This window comes from Nycticebus coucang, chromosome 12 (genome assembly GCF_027406575.1).
Source record: "Nycticebus coucang isolate mNycCou1 chromosome 12, mNycCou1.pri, whole genome shotgun sequence".
NCBI classification, from domain to species: domain Eukaryota; kingdom Metazoa; phylum Chordata; class Mammalia; order Primates; family Lorisidae; genus Nycticebus; species Nycticebus coucang.
This window is the reverse complement of record NC_069791.1, coordinates 78740332-78761668: the sequence shown is the minus strand read 5'-3', so window position 1 is coordinate 78761668 and position 21337 is coordinate 78740332. Positions and strand designations below refer to the sequence as shown.

The window sequence follows — 21337 nt, the reverse complement described above, 5'->3', positions numbered from 1 at the left end:
AACTTACTCCTTTGCTTTAATGGAGCACATACTTGAGTAGCTTCTTAAAAACAGATGGAAGGATGGTAAAATTGTTGAAACCCTACACATACCTGCAATATAGTATTACTTTGTGCTTGCCCCAACCTAAAGTATTCTATGGTTGACTATAATATTCTAAGTTGAAAATCTTTTTTTTTTTTTCTTGCAAAGTTATTTAGGGATTGCTCCATTATCTCCTAGTTTTTAATGTTTCTACTGAGAAATGCAGTCCCAACCGTACTGGATCTGCATTTACTCTCTAAAGTTCTTAGACTTTCTTCTTCATCCATTCTGTTTTGAAATGGTACATGTACATTTCTTGGTGTTAGTTTAGGTTTTTTTCTTTTCAAAAATTTTGTAGGCACTGAGTGGGATCTTCTAATTTGAAAGCTCAGTTCTCGAGAATTTCTTGCACATTTGTTTAATGATTTTCTTCTGTTTTCTCTGTCCCTCTCTCTCTCCTCTCTCACTCCCTTACTCTCTCTCTCCTCTCTTTCTCCTGTTTCTTTCTCTTTCCTTCTCCTCTCTTCCTCTCTCTCTCCCCCTTCTTTTTCTCTCTCTCTCCCTGTAACCTCCACTCTGATAGTCCCATGATTGGATGCTGAACCTACTGCACTGATCTTATCCTTTTTGATCTTTCCTCCCTTATTTTTCCTTTTCTTTTCTACTTTTCAGAAGATTTCCTCCATGTTCTCTTCCAACCCTTTATTGAATTACTAATCTTTATCTAATTTGTAAATTCCAAGATTTCCTTTTTATTCTATGATTGTTACCTTTATTACTATTATTATAGCTATTTGTTCTTGCTTTACAAATAAAACGTTCCATTCCTCCATGTTCTCTTCCAACCCTTTATTGAATTGCTAATCTTTATCTAATTTTTAAATTCCAAGATTTCCTTTTTATTCTATGATTGTTACCTTAAGATAGCTATGTGTTCTTGCTTTACGAATAAAACATTCCAACATTTTCTCCCTAAGTCATCAATTATAATTATAAAGTTTGTGATCTCTGTTTCCTGTCTCCTGTTGTCACTGCAGTTGTTAAGGTCTTTATAACAGACTCTGCTAAGATATCTAGGATTCTGCCTCTCCCTTCTATATTAGAATAAGATAGCTTCGTGTAGAAGGATGGAGCTTTACAACAGACATACTATGCCAATAGTTGATGAGAAGAGCACAGACATTTTGGAAGTACCCCCAAATGTCAGACTGGTCTTTTCCTTAAACCAAATGGTTTTCTCCCAGTAAATTCAACCAACTCTTTCCTACAGGGGTACAGAGCCCAGAGGGGTAATGAGGCTCAAAAGTCACCTCATTTAGTAGACAGCCTTGATATCCCCCATCTTAGACTACCACTAGGAACTACAGCCCACAGTCCACCTTCTTCAGGAAGTAGGAAAGGGCAGTGCAGAGTTGCAGAAAGAATCTGGCAATCCTTCTGTTATAACTACAATCCTTCTGTTCAAATCTACCTCCCAGCCATCGCAAATACCTTGCACCCTCAATTCCTGAGTCCCTGAGGTTCTGCATGGGCTGGATCCTTCTGCTCTCACCACCTCCACCTACCTCACCAGTAAGTCAGGTCCCGGCTTCATCCAGCTGCTCTGCCAGTTACATTCAGCCATCCTCTTTCTACCTTCCAAAACTGTGTAGGTGTCTCTTCCTTGCTGGTATCATCTGTTTAGTTAGTTTTCCCTTACGGGCCACTAACCTCTCTGTTCCTTTCTTGTCATTTTAGTGGCATATCAGGGACCAGATATAAATGATAAGTTGAAGCCATCATGTTATCCCCACAGCAGTACCAAGTGATGTGTTCCTCCCCAGCACATCACACTGTGCCTCTCACTGTGCTCTTGCTATTACCCTGCCTGGTCTGCCCTTATCCCTCTCCTATCTTAATTTCCTATCTTTCAATGGTCCTTCAGGCATCATCTCAAGCAAGCAACTTTCTCAGAGCCACCCTGCACATCCTGCATCTATCTCCAGCCTGGCACACACCCCATAGACCACCTCCTACTGCACTCATTTGTTATGTATCTGTCTGTCTTCTTCCCTAGGCAAGAAGTGGGCAAGGACTGTGTTCCATCCAATGTTCTATTTTTAGTGTGGGAAAAACTGTCCAGCCTATTACAGGTGCTCAATAATATTCATTCAGCTGGCCCATTTCCAGTAACCTCCATGTTGGAGGCATTTTCATTCTCATTAGAGTATAAAAAATATAGCCATGTTCATTTGCCAATGTCCAAATGAGAAAGGCTAATCAGAGAGCACCAGGAAATGAAAACAGCCAGATGTTTTTGACAGCAAAAGTCCAGAGACACAAAATAGCTTCCAATAGGGGTGATGCAGATTTTCCTAGTGATTCAAAATGAACATACACTTATTAGGCAGAGAGAGGGAGAGATGTAGCAGGTTTTTCAGCTAATGCCATAATTTTAAATCTATTTAAGATAATTTTCTTTATCTTGAATCTATTTTTCTCAGTAACCAAGACACTTAATTGATTTGTACAAAATCCATTTGATAAAGAAATATTCTACTCCAAGCAAGGGCACGATCTAAATGAAGAGAGACACTGAAAATCTGATAGAAATTGAAGAATCTGTTTGAGAAACCAAGGTAGAGTTCTGTCTAGAAAATAGGGGCTTTTTATCCAGTGTCCAACCTCTTTCTCTCTCCAACCTCTTTTCTCCATTTTACAAGCAAAATATAAAGAATTCTTAAAACTGAGAGCTCAGAAGAAAGGGCTCTCATAAGGCAACCATGATGCTACCAATACAAAAAAGTATAAGCTAAAACAATGACAGGATGTATTTCCTCACCTTGGCAAAGCATTTTTTAAATACTAGGACCCCGTAATGGAAGAGTCTGCTAAAATTCTAAGAGGACTAGAATTCCTATAAATTTTCCAAAGGAAAATAGAACAATATGTACCCAGAGTTTCCAAAAATATTCCTCTACTGTGACTTATAGATTATACCTTTGGAAGTGTGTATTAAGAAAATAAATATCATATCAATACACATAAAGACGTGAGTAAATATTCAATGGATTGTTACCTATAATAATGAAACATTGAAAATAACCTAAATTTCCAACAATGGAAAAGATGATCATTGTTAATAACACCAGAAAATGCTCATGATTTAATATTAAGTGAAAAAACGACAAAACACTATATCACATGTTCATAATCTGCATAGAAAATAGACTCAAAGACGATATACTAAAACCTTAACAGCTGCCGTGTCTAAGTAACAAGACCGTGGTTATTTTCTTTGTAAATTAAGGACTTTTTGTATTGAGGATCTTTCTATATGTTTCTGGGTCACTTTTATAATGATGTAGCATTTTTTTTTTTTTTTTTTTTTGCAGTTTTTGGCCAGGGCTGGGTTTGAACCCGTCATCTCCAGCATATGGGGCCAGCACCCTACTCCTTCAAGCCACAGGCGCTGCCCACGATGTAACTAATACTTCACAAGCAACAGTAGTACTCAGTTTATTGATCAAAGAGGATACTAACACGAAAATTCCCCTAAAAGTTACAGACAACATGAGAAAATATCACCGACTCAGGGTCTACCCTAGTGTTTTTCAATTTTTTTTAATCTCATGGCACACTTGAACCTATAGCTAAACTTCCATGGCACACTTAAATTATGTTGATCCAAAAAAAAAAAAGAGTTAAAAAAGAATATTGAATGATTTTTGAAAATAATTTAATTAACGATCTTTAAAAATTTTCGTGGTTGAAGATCACTGGTCTACACCCATCCACCCTGAAGCAAGCTCCTCTGAATAACCAAATCGGAACTTACTTGGTAGGACGATAATCCGGAATGGAACGATCCAGTGAAATTTTTTCACTGAGGTAGGAATTGTAGCCATACTTCTCATGGGGTCCCTTGGCTTTTTCTTCTTCAGCAGGGGAAAGGGTAGCTGGAAGACCCCCTTTCCCCCGCCCACCATACCCTTCTATGAGCCCAAGGGATTTGGATAAGCCTAGAAAAAAGGGGGAAGAGAATGAATTATTTGCAAGCCACCATATCAGCATGATGTGAATCTCAGATATAGTTTCAGTGGAAATTTAAACAGTACCTGGCACAGAAAAAAACTATGTCCTGAACTCATCCATCCCTGGTACATGCCCTGAAAATATTTTTTGTTGAGAGAAAGGTCCAGGCAACTTTGAGTCTGGGAGTTAAATTCTGGTTACCAGTTAGGATCTTCTCCTTCCTTTTGGGAACTGGGGGTCTGGAAAAGGGAGAGACCACCTAAACTCGGAGAAATGAGAACTGAGGAGGATGCATGGAATGGGGTAAGAGTGGGGCCATTATTCTCACCTGTTTTCCTTTCTCCATGGGGCAATCATGCCGAGGTTAGATAACGCCAGGAGGACCCCAGCACAGAACAGAATAAGAACAGCCAGTCACAGATAACTGCCAAGCCGCAGATGTTTTTGCTTCATTTGTACAGAGAATGACACACAGATTGATTTTTATCCCGAGTTTAAAAGGTATAACGGTCTAACACAGCTCTTTAGCTAATGGTTTATTTAAATTTCATCTAAATGGCAAAAGGAAATACAAAATGTTTGAGAATAAATCACAGAGGGAAAAGAAAGCTAAGGGTGATAACTGTGCCAAACAGAGTAGGAGGCCTCTGTAACAAGCCTCACTGAGCAATTGCAAGTTCCCAGGATGGTGGCAGCTTTATGCCTATTATTCCATTATAGGATAAACAGCTTGATGGGCAATTTTTAAATCCTAGAGTTATGGGAGGTTTTACTACTTCACTAGAAAACTTCTGTTGTTAAGGGATCTCATTCCCTGTTGCCATTTCAAATGCTCAAGCTACTCAGTACACACATCCTCGTGTACACACACACCCTTCATACTTCATCTATTTAAATGTTACATATCCAATCTCCAGCATTTCATCATTGCTACCAACAAGAAGAATCTGAACTAACTCCCTTGCCTTTTGGGTGGGCAGCCTAGAGAATCCAGAAGGATCTAACCCTCCCCACAAGGCATCCCTCACCAAGTCAAAGGCCAACACATCTGCTCCAGTCAAGAGATGGCTCTCCATCACATAATGCCAAGACTTGTGTTCTCTCTCCTACTTTTCTGAAAACAGAAATTTGTTTGCTAACAGCCAAGAGAGAAAGCAAAGTTTGAGCTAGCAGCTCAGTTGGTATCAGAAGAACATCATCTTTCTGCCTGGAAGTCATTTCCACTGGCCTATATGTTCATCAGGTACCGTAACATCTTTTCTCCCTGTCACCATCGCCAGGGGGGTCCTCTCAGCTAAGAATCAGATTACTCAGATGCTCCCTACCTGCTTCCTTGTCTTTGACCTCTCATTCCACATCACTGTGTAACAAGTATTCTAACAACATCACTTTTACCAAGCTCAAAAATCTACCAGGACAAACACCTGTACTTGGTCTTAAAATCACTTGTGATATAACCTTACTAGTAGGAATGCAAAATGGTGCTACCACTTTAGAAAACAGTTTGACCCCTCTTCAAAATGCTAAATCTCGTTACCATAGGACCCAGTAATTCCATTACTAGGTATATATACCCAATGAGGAATGAAAATGTATGCCAAGGCAAAAATTGGTACACAAATGTTCACAGAAGAAAGATTATCCATAGTAGCTAAATGACCATCAACTGGTGATGGATAAACAAAATACAGTATATGCACATTTATAATGAGATATTTGGAAATACAAAAGAAAGAAGTGGTAACACAACTGTAACACGGAAGAACCCTGAAAACACGAGGCCAAGTAAACAAAGTTGGTCACAGACAACCACATACATAAACAAATCTATAGAGACAAAAGGTAGATTCGCGGTTCCTTAGGGCCAGGGCACTTGGGGGAAAGACCGCTAATGTGCATGGGATTTCTTTGGGAGGCAATAGAAATATTATGGGGTTAGACTGAGATGATGGCTGCACAATTTTGTGAACATACTAAAAATCACTGAACTGTACACTTTTAAACAGATGAATGATACGGAATGAAGAAAAATCTCAGTAGAGTTGTAAAAATGAAATCACGTATGATAGACAATTCTGTTTCCAACAAGATGCAGAGCTAAACCACAGGAAAAATTTCAGTGGAACACCTAGGAATACTCCTTAAAATAATTTTAAAATATTTAAAACATAGAGCTGAGCTTGCAAGAAAGAGAAACACCTAGAGGTAAGTTAAAATCAGAGTAGAGACCCTGGCTGCTCTCCGAGAGGGAGACGATGGATTGCTCATTAACTAAAGACTGTAGCTTTAAAGCCCAGGCATGCCAGCGATGTGAGACTTTGAGTTCTCTCGAGAAACATAGTTGAAACTGAAACATCTGCAAAAATTTCAGTACCTTGAAGAGTACATCTTGAAAGAAAGATGGGGTTTTATTAATTTTTTTTTTAATCTAACAGCATAGTGAAATAAGCAAGACGACCGTCTTATGACTGGGCTCAGAGTGGGGGAAAAAGAGAAGCCTTAACTTGAACCTGAGCCTACATATATTTGTAGTCCACATTTACACTACTTCTAGGGTCAGTTTTGTCATTTTAGATTACAAGCTCTTCAAAGGGGCACTTGAGACAATAATAGAACCACAGTCATAAAATATAATTTTCAATAGTTCTTTTATGGAGGAAGAAGCTCATGAAGGCGAAAAGTGCCCAGACCCCCTGAAAGTCATTATGCAATTCTGAGTCCCCTGTGTGTAGGTTTGTATCTGTGAGTGGGAATCATGGAAACAGAAAGTAACCGGGTCTAAAGTATGGTCTGCAGCAGCACAAGGACAGACCCCAGGGCTGGACCATCTGCCGAGTGTTTGACATTTATTGTGCTATTGTTTCCTCTCACCTCCTAACAAGCTCATGGGGAAGGTATTATGATTATCTCTATTTTACAAGTGAGGACACTGAGTCCAAGAATGTGGATTCCATGGCTGGTGAAGGAGAATGAAGCCTGGGCTCTGTGACAGATTCTGAGGCCAGCTGGGGGCTCTCGTGGCAGCCCATGCCAGAGGCAGGAGGGGTCTCATTTTAAGGCAGTGGTCACAGTGGCCTAAAGGAGGGGAGAGATTTCAGAAATGACTGAAAGATACTGTGACAGGGCAGCTGATGGACAAGTTCTAAGGGTGAGTGAAAAGAAAGAACTGAGCCAGACTGAGGTTTCTAGGATGAAGGATGCCACCGACCAGTCACCAAGACAGGCCACACAAACCAATGTGTGCAAAGATTGTGAGTTCCACTACCTATGTGTGGGTGATGAGGCACCCATGGGACATCTGGATGAGGTCAGATGTCCAGCAGGGAGCTGAAATACACGAGAATGGAAATGCAGACAGCAGAGGAAGTCGTGAGGTACAAACCTGGGAGCGATCAGCAGAGGGCCCAGAGCCACGACAGAGGTCCAGAGGGGAGTGTAGGGTGCATTCAGAAGGATGGATGATGCTTAGGGAGCATCTTCTGACCACCCTCCCTCCATATACGCCTGTAGCATATCCAGAGGTGGAGGTGCACACTCCAAAACCCGTTTCTTCTCTGCTGTTTATGCACGCTCTCTCATGTGTACTAACACTGCAACCTCAGTAGCTGCCCCCACCTCTACACCACCACCTCCTTAAGCTGACCTAATTTTCATAGACCAGACATGCATGACATGTACCCAATATACAGTAGGCCTAGTCTTTATGCTGACCACATCTGTATGTTGAGCAGTTTGTCCCTTGTGTGGTCAACTTACAGACGTTCTGCTATATTTGAAGCTCAAGACTTCATGGAATGCAGAAACATCTTGGTAAAAATCAAGTGGTCAAGCTTCTTGTTTTTTATAAAGCCATTTGTCCACTCCCTCTCTGCCCATCAATAATCATTACTTAGGCTTTAAGTTTTTTTAAATACTTTCATATCCATTTTTTTTCTATTAGACAGGCAGATAAGATATTGCCAGGATCGCTTCATAGATGAAGAAATAGAGGCTCAGAAGGATTAATTATTTGACCATCCAAAAGTGATAGGGACAGAATGAGATATTCCTCCAAACCTCCAAAACACACACACACACACATACACACACACACACACACACACACACACACACACTCTTTATACTACTCCACATTTTAAATCACTCTATCCAAGAAATTGTGTAGAAAGGAAGCACCCAGCATTGCAAGCATAATGGACAATTGCAAATAAATGGCATTATAGCATACTCATAAGAGCAATATCACACAGCAAAGAAAACAAATGGACTACAGATACACATACCAAATCGATGACTCTCTCAGACTCAATGTAAAGTAATATAAACTTACCTAGAGAAACTATAAAGGCCAACAACAAAGAGGGTGGGTTATGACTGAAGAGGGAACCCAAAAGTATCTCACAGGTACTGACCATGCTCCCCTGTCAAGCTGGGAGATGGATGCCAATGACACTTACCATGTGACAATAATCTTTCATGTACGTCCATGTATAATGTATGTAACACTGCATACTAAAAAGAGGATGAAGAGACTGCTAGCATGTTTTTTCCTCTTTATTCTGTGTGCATTTTCTCATTCACCCTGGATTCTCCCTTTTTCTTTCCCAGTCCTTGCTGGCTTTTCCTGACAAGCTACAAGTGCAGCCTCTGTGGTCCTCTGTCCAGCATGGAGTCCAGCAGTCAAGGAAGGAGATTCTACCAGAATGGGGAAGAACTGACCCTTGACCTAACTCAGCAGCTCCAAAGGAAAACATCTGATTGTCTTTGTTACTTCATCTAGGTGGTTTGGTCAATATGTCTTTTCTTTAGTTGACAATACAGTATTTCTTTTGTTCAGTCTAAGTAGATAGCTTCCAATCCCAGGTCATTAAAATTCCACCAGAGCTAAAGTGCATATCAGCTGTATTTGCCTAGCACACTCCAGTGGGCTGTCTTCCCAATGCGGACAAGGGGCCAGGGGAAATTTATTATAAAATAGCACAGAAATTAAGACTAGGAATACATGCTAATCCTACCAAGGACACACGGGGAATGATGGTCCCCGGTGAGATTATTCTCTCTTTATATGGCACTATTTCTTCCATTAGGTAAGCCACCCACTTAGCAGCTTCCACAAAGATCATTCCTCACAGTACGATGTGACAACTATGAATTATATATTTTGTGGTCCATGTGCTCCCGTTTTCCCCCCAATTTAATCTGCCAGAAAGGTTCAACAGAGCAGCAAAAATTTTCCCTGCTACTTTAATGTGCTTACTTAGCAGGGCCCAGAAACCATTGGCAAAGATAAGTAAGAATTCAAGTCTACCAACTTGCCAGGGAAAGCTGCCACTGGGGCATGTTGGGGTGACTCCATACACCCAGGAAACCTTCTTTTCTGAAAGTGTCCTTTGAACTTCAACTGGAAGCAGCTGCAGCCTTTGCAGACTTGTACGAACTTATAAGCAGGGAAGTTCACAAAGGTGAAGGAGAGAAGCAGCAAAGAGAGATAGAGGGAAGAGAATGGATGGCTGCCTGGGGGCACCAGGCCTGGGAGCACAGATGCTGGGGACAGCAAAGCCAAGTGGCATTTTTATGGAAGAAGTTGAAGCTAATGGGAGGAAGAACAGATTGAGGTGAGTTATCTCATAGCACCTATATTGAATATTCTTTATTTCTCTCTGTGGACCTACTCTCTAACCTTTTTGTCTCACACCCCACGAGGGACTATGTGGTTACCTCTGGCTTCTGGTTGTCTTCAACCAACAGGAGGTACCATAAGGTGATGGACAGAAAGAGACAAGATGGGTATTCATCCTTCCAGCTCCCTCCTTACTGGCTGGTGGTTTGATAGAGGCTAGTTTCCTCTAGGCCCCTCTCCCAGAGTTATAACTATCCTTGCATTCCATCAACTACTCTCTCCTCTTGCCCCTGCAGGTCTTGGGGTGGCAATTGCTTTCTCCTCTGTTGCTAGCCTTAGGGAAATACAAGAGGTCCCGTCATTCCTTGTTGATTTCCCTTCACTCTGCCCAAACCTTTCTGTTTCCTGCCAGAATCCTCCCAGACACAGCATCTTACTCATCACCACTGGAAGCAACTCCCATGATCCCCTGTCTAGGTGCTCTCCTTAGTGGCAGGGATGTGGTCATCCTCACTGGCTGACAAAAGACAGTTCTTAAGAAGTGTTGAGTAGATAGACAAGTAGAGATTAGACCTGAAGATTCAACTTGAAGCCATGTATTGCAACCTGAATAGTTGACTTTCAGAAAGAAAATTAGGCCGGGCACAATGCCTCACATCTTCAGTCCCTGCACTCTGAAAGGTCAGGCAGAAGGAGCACTTGAGATCATGAGTTCAAGACCAACCTGGGCAACACAGAAAGACTCCATTTCTACAAAAACTTTTAATAATTAGCTGGGCGTGGTGCAGCATGCCTGTAGTCCCAACCACTTAGGAGGCATGAGCCTAGGAGTAGAAGGCTACATTTAGCTAAGACTGGGCCACTGCACTCCACTGCTTATGGCGCCCAGAAATTCTATGAGAGTTGCATGGTTGATAAACATTCAGCAAGAGGACATGTAGTCCAGGTTGGGTGACAGAGGGAAACTCAATCTAAAAAAAATTTTTAAAGAAATAAAATAAGATATAAGAAAAGAAAATTAAATATCCATGAGAAAATCATCTAACAGTAAAAGAAAAGAGGGGTGAAGACTAAATAATGTAGTATATTTATATTCATAAAGATAAAGAAGAGAGTGTATATTCATATAGAGAGAGTCTTTATATTCATAAAGAAGAAGAGAGTCTATACTGATGAATACCACAGGGAAATCAAGACTGACAAAGCCATTTGGTGTGGCAGTGAGAGGCACTGGTGACCATGAGACAGCCAAGTCACGGAAGTTTATGTTTGCTGGGAGGGAAGGAGAGGAGGCAGCTGCAGCTCAGCGGAGATGCCTGCACTGAAGAAGCAGAGAGCTCATTTTAACAGTAATTTTTGGCAATAACCAACCACAATATATAACATTAAAAAAATCTATTAATAAAAGCAACAAACGAAAGTATGTTGCAGTATACCTAGCAATGACTCTAACCAGTCAGAAAATTAGAAAAATTTTACTGAATGCACTAAAACAAGACATATACAAATTGGTAGAGGGAGACATGTTTTTGAATCAGAAGATAAAACATTAGCAAGATGTGATTGCTCCTTTTTCAATGTACAGGTTTAACATACTACCAAATGGGATCTTCTTACTGGCACATAAAAAAAACATTCTAAAAGTCACCCAGAAGTACATACAGGGGAGAAAGCTTAGACATTTTTTTTTTTTTAAAGAAGAGAAATGAGAGAGGCTGCCCTATCCCATATTAAGTTAGAAAATTAAGCAATAATCATTAAAGTGGCATAAAGACTGGGAAGAAATTTTATAAAATATGCTGGGAGGCAAGGCTCTAAAATATTTCTTTTGTCAGAGAGTCATCCAGTTTTGCAAATAATAAGTAATTAAAAAATAACCTCCATTTTTAAATTTTTAGCAATTCCCTTCTAGCACAATCAAATCAATGACTCATTTTTGGCCTGACATTTCACACAGGTGATGAAGCAGCTTGATAGCACATGGAGCCCAGAAATTCTGTGAGGGCTGCATGGTTGGTAACCCCTCAGCAAGAGGACAGCACTCTGCCCATGTCTGCGGTAAGTGCAGCCCAAGCTACAGAGCCTTCATGGTGGCTGCAAAAACCAAGAGCCAAGGTTGTAAATCAGTTCTGAGCTTCCTCCCCACCTTCCTACACACAAATAAGGACATAATTTTCTCTGGGGTTTCAGTTTAAACTTATGGGTTTACAGATAACCAGCATTATTCTTTCAGAAATAGAGATGGTACTCACAACATACGCACAAACTCCAGAATAGATGGAGACTGCAGCAGAACGCAATCTGGTGCCTTGTCAACTCAGAGAACTCCTCATCATTTTGGCAGCCTCGGCACAGCATGGAGAAAATACACACACACACATACACACATACACACACACACACACACACACCCCTTCTTAGCCAAACGGCCAGGCATGTCACATGGCCTATCTTCGGCTGGGATGGCATGTGTTTGGGGGTTTCTGTAGAGAGTCCCAGGGAGATCTCACACTGTGCTAAAGCATTTGGAAGTTGATAGAACTTATAGACAATCAGGAAGTCACAGCCGTGAACTTAACAGTGAGCAATATTCCAGGTTCATTCCTGGCCAACTTCCATGTACTCCTGTGAGGGTGAAGAGCCTCCTTCCAGAAGCCAGCAGGATAACAGAGGTAAACAGGGACGATACCTGGGAAATGACGCTTACCATTCCAGCAAGTAACACATATTGGAAAGCTCTAATAATTAAGATGGTGAGATAATGAAACAGGAAATGACAAGCCGATCAATGGAACAGAGGAGCTAGTCAGGAAATACTGCCAAAAGCGAAGATAGGACCGTGCTGGATATAATTACTAGTGATAATTAGTTCAACTGAAAAATGCTTATTAGATAAAAAGCACTATAATAAGCCCTTTATTATTATGTATATACAAATTTATGTTAAATGCATATGCTGAATGTATGTGTGTTAAGTATATATATATTTTTAATTCATTTAATTTACATATATGTGTGCATAAATAGTATTGGTAAATTTGTTACTCAGTAACTCCTGGTGTTAGCTCTCACATTTCTCTTGAGCCTCTTCTCCATCACTTCTGCCATCACCCAAATGCATGCACAAGTCATCTCTTGTGTGAGTTTTTGCAGTCAACTCTTAACACTATCTTCAGAGGGAACTTTCCAACATGCAAATCTGATCATCACTTGATTAACATTCATTACTGCTTTCCTATTGCCTATGGAAAACAACCCAAAAGTTTTCATGCAACATACAAAGGTACTCATTAGCAGACTCCCTGCCCAGCCTCTCCCTCTGCCTCTTGGCTGCATCCTTTGTTTTCAGCATCTCAACGTTCTTCTGATGTTTCTAAAAAGCCACTATCCCTCAGTGCCTCTGCTAGGCATCTCTGCTACTCAATAGAACCCAGCTTATCCTTTCAGAAAACTACCCAACTCACAAAGTGGCTGCCTCTCCTTGGTAAAAACCTCAGCCACAGGACTCTGACATCACAGTCTCTGTGCCCTTGATGGTTCACTCACACAAGCACGAGTCTCTTGTGAACAGGAAGATATCTTTGTTGCCTTAGGGATGGCCTGGCACACAGAGAGTAACTCATAAACGTGCACATGAATGAATGGCTGAATGAGCAAAGTGAGTGACTAAATAAATGAAAAAGTGAATGAGTAGATTATAAGATGGGCTGGCCAAACATCTCACCATTTGTTCTTGTATTGATACAGAAATCTCCAGGTGATACATCAAAAATTGGTAAGCACTGTTTCATGAGCTCATGTCAAATCATTATTGATGCCCCAGTTCATGTGTTAGCACGATGACCTTGATACTTGTCGATATCTGATTATGATGATTTTGACATTTCATCTCCTGAATACTCAGTATTTCCCAAACATGAAACCAAAGGTAGTCAGTACATGCACCTTGAATGAAGTCATAAGTGTTCACTCTTTTATCACTTGCTTCTTGCTAGAAGAGAGCTGAGTAAAATGTTCCCTAAATTTAAAGGCAATAGTACACCTGTGGTCCTACTTAGACTCTTGAGTTGGAGAGAAGTAGAGGTCAGCCAGCCCCACATCCCATCCAATGCAGAACTTTCAGAAATAGCCACCCAGTTTTTTCCATATTCTCCCAGGAATAAAGAGCTCACCTCCTTGCATACAGTGTGTTCCTGGTTCACAGCTCAAGTAGATAAAATTTCAAAAATGTGTGCCTTGGTTTCTTCTACCCAGTGATCTTACTTTTTTCCTTTACATCTGTCATGCAAACAATTAGATTTTCACATACTTTTCAAATATTTCAAGACCTTAGCATGACCTGTTCTTACATCTTCTTTGGTCTGGGCTAAACATATCCACTCCTTCAGGCATCTTATTATGACCATGTTTCAAACTTTCCCCAGCATCTTAGTCAGTTCAGGCTGCTGTAACAAAATACCATAGACTGGGTGCCTTAAACAACAGAACTTCTATTTCTCACAGTTGTGGAATCCAGGAAGTCCAAGATCAAGGTGCCACACATTTGGTTTGTGGTTAGGGCTCTCTTCCTGGCTTGCGGATGGCCACCTTCTTGCTGTATCCGCCACACGGTGAAGAGGGAAAGGTCTTGTGTCTCCTCCTCTTCTTATAAAGACACTACTCTCATCATGAGAGCGCCACCTTCGCGACCTCATCTAAACCTAATTACCTCCCAAATGTCCCACCTCTAAATACCATCATCACATTGAGGGTTAGGGCGTCAACATATGGACTAGTGGGGGGACACCATTCATTTTATGACATAAGGTTATCTCCTCTTGGATTCTGACTGAACACGTCTCTGAATATGCGCTTTACCCAGAGCTCAGAATACTAGAGAAACGTTTTTGCCCATTAACCAAACTGTTCATGCAGCCTTTGCAGTTCCAAGAGAGATGAATCATTGTTACATGCTTGAAGTGCCTTTGGAACAAACTGTCCATAAATTTTAAAACTGCGATTTTATTCAAAATGACACGTCTTACATGTATTATGAACTTTATACTTCCCAGAATCTCTCTACAAAGATTATTTAATTTTATCCTCAGAATAGCCCTATCGACATTCAGCGAATAAGGACATTTCAGCCGAACGGGGATGAAGAATGTTCCTGCAATCACTGAGGATGGTGAGTGGTGGACCTAGAACTCAGGTCTTTGTATTTCAGGCCTTAAGGAAAGACACTGTCAGATTTCAGGCCACCAAGATGAAGAGCATCGAAAAGACTTGGATCTCCCGTTGGTACCAGATAAACATTGGCACAAATATCCTCCCATGCATGGCAGTGATAAACATATGTCTCTGGCTTGGACAAGCTCTGATTACTGATACGCCCAAGTGTGTGCAGGTGAAAAGATTTCTAACAAAATAAAGAAGAGTTTGGCAACCACCGGGGCGTGCTCAGAGCGGATGGATGAACGGCACTCAGTACACGGGTTAACTGTGTCACTTAGCCTCACGTCATTTAGAAAACTACACAAGGGGAAAATAAATAGGGCTGGGTGGGAAATAGGCTGAAATGAAGAAGCCTCTGCCATGACGTAAGAAATATTCTGGTGTCAAACATACGCAGATCAGCCACAAGAAAAGATGGAGACCTGACATCATTTGTATTTACCTGGGTGGCGGTGAAAACACATTCTTCTTAGTAAAGCATCACAAGAATGGTGGAGGGGAAGTATCCAATGTACTCAATACTAATATGAAACCAATATATAAGCAACTACACGCCCACAAAAAAAGAAAAACGCGAGTATAGTCTAGAGAGAGGCAGGGGAGAGGAGAGAGAGAGGACAGGGGAGGAGGAAGGATGATCGGCATTGGGGGGATCCCACCTACTGTGCACAATGTAAGGGTGTTCAGAACGCCCCCTGGGTGAAGGGCTCAACTACAACTTGAACTTTACATTAGAAATGAAAACAATATAAGCTAAACATCTGTACCCTCATATCAATCTGGAATTAAAAAAAAAAAAAAACAACAACACATAGGGCACTATAGACCAAGTCATTTTCTGCATTCATTCACCTGACACCTGCCAGTCCCAACAGCTTTCAGAGGAAATTTCCTCTACTCCCCTCCACATCCCCCAAGTTCTCCTTCTAGGATTTTATTCCTAACGAGAAGAGTTAAAGAGGAGGGAGAGAGTCTTCAAATCAATAGATTTCCAAAGGCCCTCCTTGCAGAGATTTCATGACTCTGTGTGACCCATACAGATGGGAAACTGTGGGTTCCCAACACCTGATTAAAATCTCAGCGCACTGGAGCATCACTGAAAACCAGAAGCAAGAAAGGAAAAACCAAATTTCTTCTTTATCTAGATGGGCCCAGATATAGCAAAATAGAGATGCCGGCTTAGGATGTAGCCACCAGATTGATACGTGGTAAAATCCAATTTCTTGAAGAACTGGTAAATTTAGCAGATCCAAAATAACCCTCCTGGATAAAAATAAAATGACCAAATACACAAAATGCAGCCTATCAGTATCAGCCAGAGCCACCCAGTCCTGCCGTGATGCCGCCACGTTGTTGCCAATACAGAATCCAGGCTCAGGGCAAACACCTGCAGAGATGCAAACTCACGATCCTCCCAAGCAGCCTGCTCCACTGGGCTCACTTCAAATGTTCTCTAAGCAGAGTTGATGTCTGCCTCATCAGTGTATCTTCTGTACTGGCCCTCATCCTGCCTGTGCACTTGCTAGAAAAGCCGATTCCCTCAGAGCTCAGTCTTGCCGAGATCCTCAGAGCACCGAGCATCACCCCACCAGACCAGATCCCTCCATGTTCACTCTTCTGCCATCCCATCTACCTGGCCTGCTCCTAACTGTGATTTCTCCCCTGGCTGGAGTTCTGAGATGAGAAAAAGAAAAGAGCAGGGAGATTAGAGGTAAACATTCTATGGAGAAACACATGACCCTGTCTCTAACCACTGTTAACAAGACCTGCCCAGCTCAATGGGAGGGGCTGCAGGTGTATGCAGGTCAACAGGAGGAACAGCTTGGATATTTCACTCAAGGGACGTGCGTAAGGATACAAAAGACCAAAAGAAAATGTACCCAAGTGCATGTCCCAGTTATCCTCCGCCTCTGAGAAACCTTGATGGCCACAGCTCGTGGAAATAATCTATGAAAATCTCCCCGATTTTCTTGTTCTTGGTGGGAGATCTGGAACGCTTCAGGGGTTTCGTGACCTGCAGTACACGTGCATCCTGAGAGGCCCTGGGGACGAGATTCCAGCTTCTATCTCCAGAGCACTGCTGGAAATGGAGCTGGAAAGAAAGCCTCTATTGCTTTTCTTTCTGACACCAGGGTCGCTCTCCCTAACATGTGCCAAAGCCCTCAGGAGGTCTGGGGAAAGCAGGCCTGCCCGGGTATGCAGGTGTGGGGTCACCACCCATCTTTCTTCCTTCTGGAGGGTCAGTAGGAGGTTCCCAGGCTCCATAGTGCTCATTTAGATGGCTGGAAAAGTCCACTAACCTGGGATGTGTTTATTTCTATCCCTCCCTACTGCAAAAAAAAAAACATAGTAATCAAAGCAAAATCAGGAATTGCAAGAAGAACCAATAACAGGGAAGCAACAAAATAATAGATCAATACTACTCTGGTTCATGACTGCAGGCAGGCATGGGGAGGTCTGGACAGACGCAGAGCTATTAGGCACAGGTGGTCTATGGGACTGCCGCTTACACCCCACCTGCGGGGCTCCAGTGAGGCTGAGTCAGGACCCAGTTCCTCCTGCTCCACCCTCCCTCTGGTCTGACCCCCAGTGTCCTTCCGGGCCCCATGCAGCCTGTGAGGCTCTTGGCTTCCCGTGGCTCCTGCGCTGTTTCCAGTTGCAGATACAGAGAGAAAGCTGGTGCCTTGCAGAGCTCATGGCCACTGCACTGGACACAGCCTCTAAGCCTCTCTGCTTAATGCTTGCTTTTTGTGTTACCTGACACAGGACTGGTTTCCCCAGAATTCTGCTATGTCACATCCCTCTCCATCTTCCCTGGAGGCTGCACTTACATTTTGCCCACAAACCTCTTGAGGCAGCACCTCAGAGCCCCAGACTTAAGAGAGACCGCACACTTGGTCATGTAACAATAACCTCAGAGACTGCACCTGGGTGCACGCTCTCTCTCTCTCTCTCTCTCTCTGTCTTTCTCTGTCCTCCTCTCTTTCCCTACCCCTCCACCATGGTAAATTCTCAGAGCCTCAGTTTCTCATCCAACAAAGGAAGAATAATAACCATAAACTCTTAGGATGGAATGCACACCTGGAGGACAGGGACATACTCAGCAAGCGGCAGAGACTCCAATTGTAAGGGTTCTCTTGTGTATCGCTGGTGGGAATGTGAGATGATGCAGCCATTTTAGAAAAAAGTTAGGCAGTTCCTCAAAAGGAGCAACACAGAATTACCAGATGATCCAGCACTTCCATGCGTAGGTATGTACCCAAGAGAAATGAAAACAGATGTCCACAGAAAAACTTGTACACAAATAGCTCACAGCAGCCTTATTCATAATAGTCAAAAAGTGAAAACAACCCATACTCATTCACTGTTGAATGTGGTATATCCAGAAAACAGGACATGATTTGACCAAAAAGAAAGGAAGGACTGCTGTGTGCTACAACACAGAGACACTCGGAAATCATCAACCTGGTGAATAAAGCCAGAGCAAAAAAACCCAAACACACTGCATGAATCTGAATAGGTGCAACGTCCAGAACAGGCAAACCCATAGAGGTGAGAAATAGATTAGCATGTGCCAGGGGAGGGTGGAATGGAAAGTGACGGCTAAGGGTGCAAGGTTGCGTTCAAGAGTGATGAAAATATTCTAGCCTTTAGACAGTGGTGAACTGAGCACTTTTTAAAGGGTGAACTTTATGGTATAGGAGTTAGCTCTCAATAAGAGGTAGTAGAAAAAATAAAATAAAAATGGAATGCAGAGCAAAAATACAGGAAGGCCCCTTTGCCCTTCTTTACTAACTTTCCTGTTTCCGCTTTGAACAGCATGGCCATCGAACTCATAGTAACCCTTCTGGGGCCCCAGTGCAGCTACCTGAGACGAGCACAGAAAAGGCTTTTGCCTCTGTCTGTTGGGTCACGTGTCTGGTTCTAATTCTCTATCTATCCATCTATCTATCATTTGCCTAGAATCTCATTCTACTTCCTTTCAACTGCACAGTTCTCTAACTGCATATTTATCCTGCCTAATTCAGTTACTATTGCCAAATAAATTAGAAGTATGGGGTTGGACAACTGGGTTCAAGAACTCATCCTAGAAAAAGGGCTACTTATCTTGTTACAGAGTATCACTATGGTCCCCTTGCATCAATGCTAGCTCCTAGTCCACATTTTCAAAGCAATTTTGGAACTCTTTTTCTGGAATAGCCATCAGAGCTATGGTAGTACAAGGTCTGACAACGAAGTTCACAAACTTTATCCTAGAGAAAGTGTTACGTATCTCCTTGCTGATTATCACTACAGTCGCCAGATGGCCAAGGAGAGTACTCCCAGGTGTCCACGGTGATAGTCAGCAATGAAGTATATAGCATTTTTCCTAAGATGAGTTTGCTAACTTAACTGCGACCACGTATGACAACAGCTCTGATGGCCATTCCAACAAAAGAGTGTCAAAACTGCTTTGAAGCGTGGACTAGATGCTGGCTGGTGCAGGTGCAAAGAGCTTCCCGAGGGGAGACTCTCCAAGGTAACTGCACTGATAGTCAGCCATGAGGTAGCCCTTTTCCAGGATGAGTTTGTGAACTTAATTGTTCAACCTCATAGATTTATGTCCTGGTTAAGCACACACACAAAATTTTCTGTTCCTTGGGAATAATCAACTACGATACCTTATCCATCCTAGTGACTGCAGAGCAATGAATCACAGACAAAAACGTATATATTTCAGTTGTGTTTAATTTTGTAAAGACAGAAAAACTTACTGCCTCTATAAGGATGAAGAGCAGCATGTACTCCACCCCCACCCCTTCCCAGAATGGCTAATCGTGAGACAAAATTAAATAATCTTTTTCAAAATCCATTAGGGGAAGTTTTTTTGTCCAAGCAGACAACCTAGTGAGGTCCTCATGAATTTTCCTGACATCTCGCATGACAAAAATGTCCCCTTTAATCCCATCCCAAGGCTAACAACTGCAGCAACTCAACCCTTCACATTAATTTCCTTTTAAAGCAGGTTTCAGAGGGGTTCAGCACTCACCATAGTAGTCACTCTGGAAGGACTCCAATGAGTAATAACTGCCTCAAACCCAATATGTAATCATTGTTATGCAAATTGCCTTCATAGAGAGAAACTCTGAGTCAATATACATCTTCTCCCCAGACTAGCTTGCTCTCTTCCCTAATTAGCTTTTACCGAGCTATGGCTCACTATTTTTTAAGGTCAAAAAGTCTCCTTTACATGATATTCATCTGATACGTTGAAGGTTTTTGTTTTTTTTTTCAAGACCGCTTACATTCTTGATAATTACTCTTTCCTAAAGAGAAAAAAAGCAGAGTTTGTTTGCTAATGTGCCTTTGTGGCAATGGACAGTTGGCCACACTTCAGGAAAACCTCTGTTCTTCCATTATTATCCTTCTTCTTCTCCTCTTCCAAATTGCAATTTACTGAAAGAATGCGATTCCCAGCACTGAGATATCTGGAAGGAAAAGTATCATGAAAGTACAGCCCTGCCCTCCTGAATTTACGGTCTATGCAGGGACTTAAGGTAACCACCTGCTTATGTGGTAAAAATGAAGGCTCCTGTGAATAATTTTTATGAGGTTTTAGAGAACTGAACAATCAATACTGGCTTGGAATATTCACATTCATAATATCCACTGATGGTAAGAAACAGGGTCCTAGTTCAACAAGTGGAAAAGTAACTTATATTTCTCCACTGCATGGGAAATCCCTCCCCTGCCAGGTACACCAAACACAGCCACTGTGCTCTCCACTAGCAAGCACAGCTGGAGAGGGAGCTGCTCTAGCAGTCAGGAGACAAGTTAACAAGGGTGCAGCCAACGGAATAGAAAAGAAAAGATACATTCACACCTTCAACCAATCAAGAGTTTCTAGGAACTTGCTATGCAGCAGACCTTGAGATTTAGCCTCAAATGAAACAGACATAATTCCTGGCCTTCTGCTCCTTACACCCTGAAGAGAAAGATGGACATCACACAACTAATAATAGGAGGAATTAATTTCAATCAGGTGAGTGCAGCAAATGAGGTGAAAGAGCAACCACCTCTGTCCCTGGGACAGAGGCTCACAGAAAGTGAACCGTAAGTGGAGATCTTACACAGAAAGAATTGATAAGTCAGGGCAAGCCATTGGATAAGGGTGGTGGGAGGCAGGGCGTCCCTCCTGACTGTTCTTAATAACATTTACAGTCTGTTATAGGCTGAACTGTGTTCCTTGAAATTCGTATGTTGAATTCCTAACCCTTGAGAAGAGGCAGAGACACGGAGAATGCATATGTATCCTTGAATGCACACTGAGCAGAGGCCATGCAAAGTGGCGGCAAGGGACAGCCATGTTCAAACAAAAGAGCGCGGCTTCAGGAGAAACCCACCTTGCCTGTACTTCAACCAGCCTCCAACACTGTGAGGAAGATTTCTGTTGCTTAAGGCACACCATCTGTGGCATTTTGTTAC

At 42.1% G+C, this 21337-nt stretch overlaps 1 protein-coding gene across 2 annotated transcripts in view; it reads right to left on the bottom strand.

Moving 5' to 3' along the window:
• GALNT17 (polypeptide N-acetylgalactosaminyltransferase 17) overlaps positions 1-21337 on the bottom strand; it is a 478729-nt gene that overhangs the window by 317893 nt on the left and 139499 nt on the right. For both annotated transcript variants that reach the window (XM_053556324.1, XM_053556325.1), the window contains exon 2: positions 3842-4025. In XM_053556324.1, coding sequence (XP_053412299.1) covers positions 3842-4025 — 184 coding nt within the window. The remainder of the gene's footprint in view (positions 1-3841; positions 4026-21337) is intronic.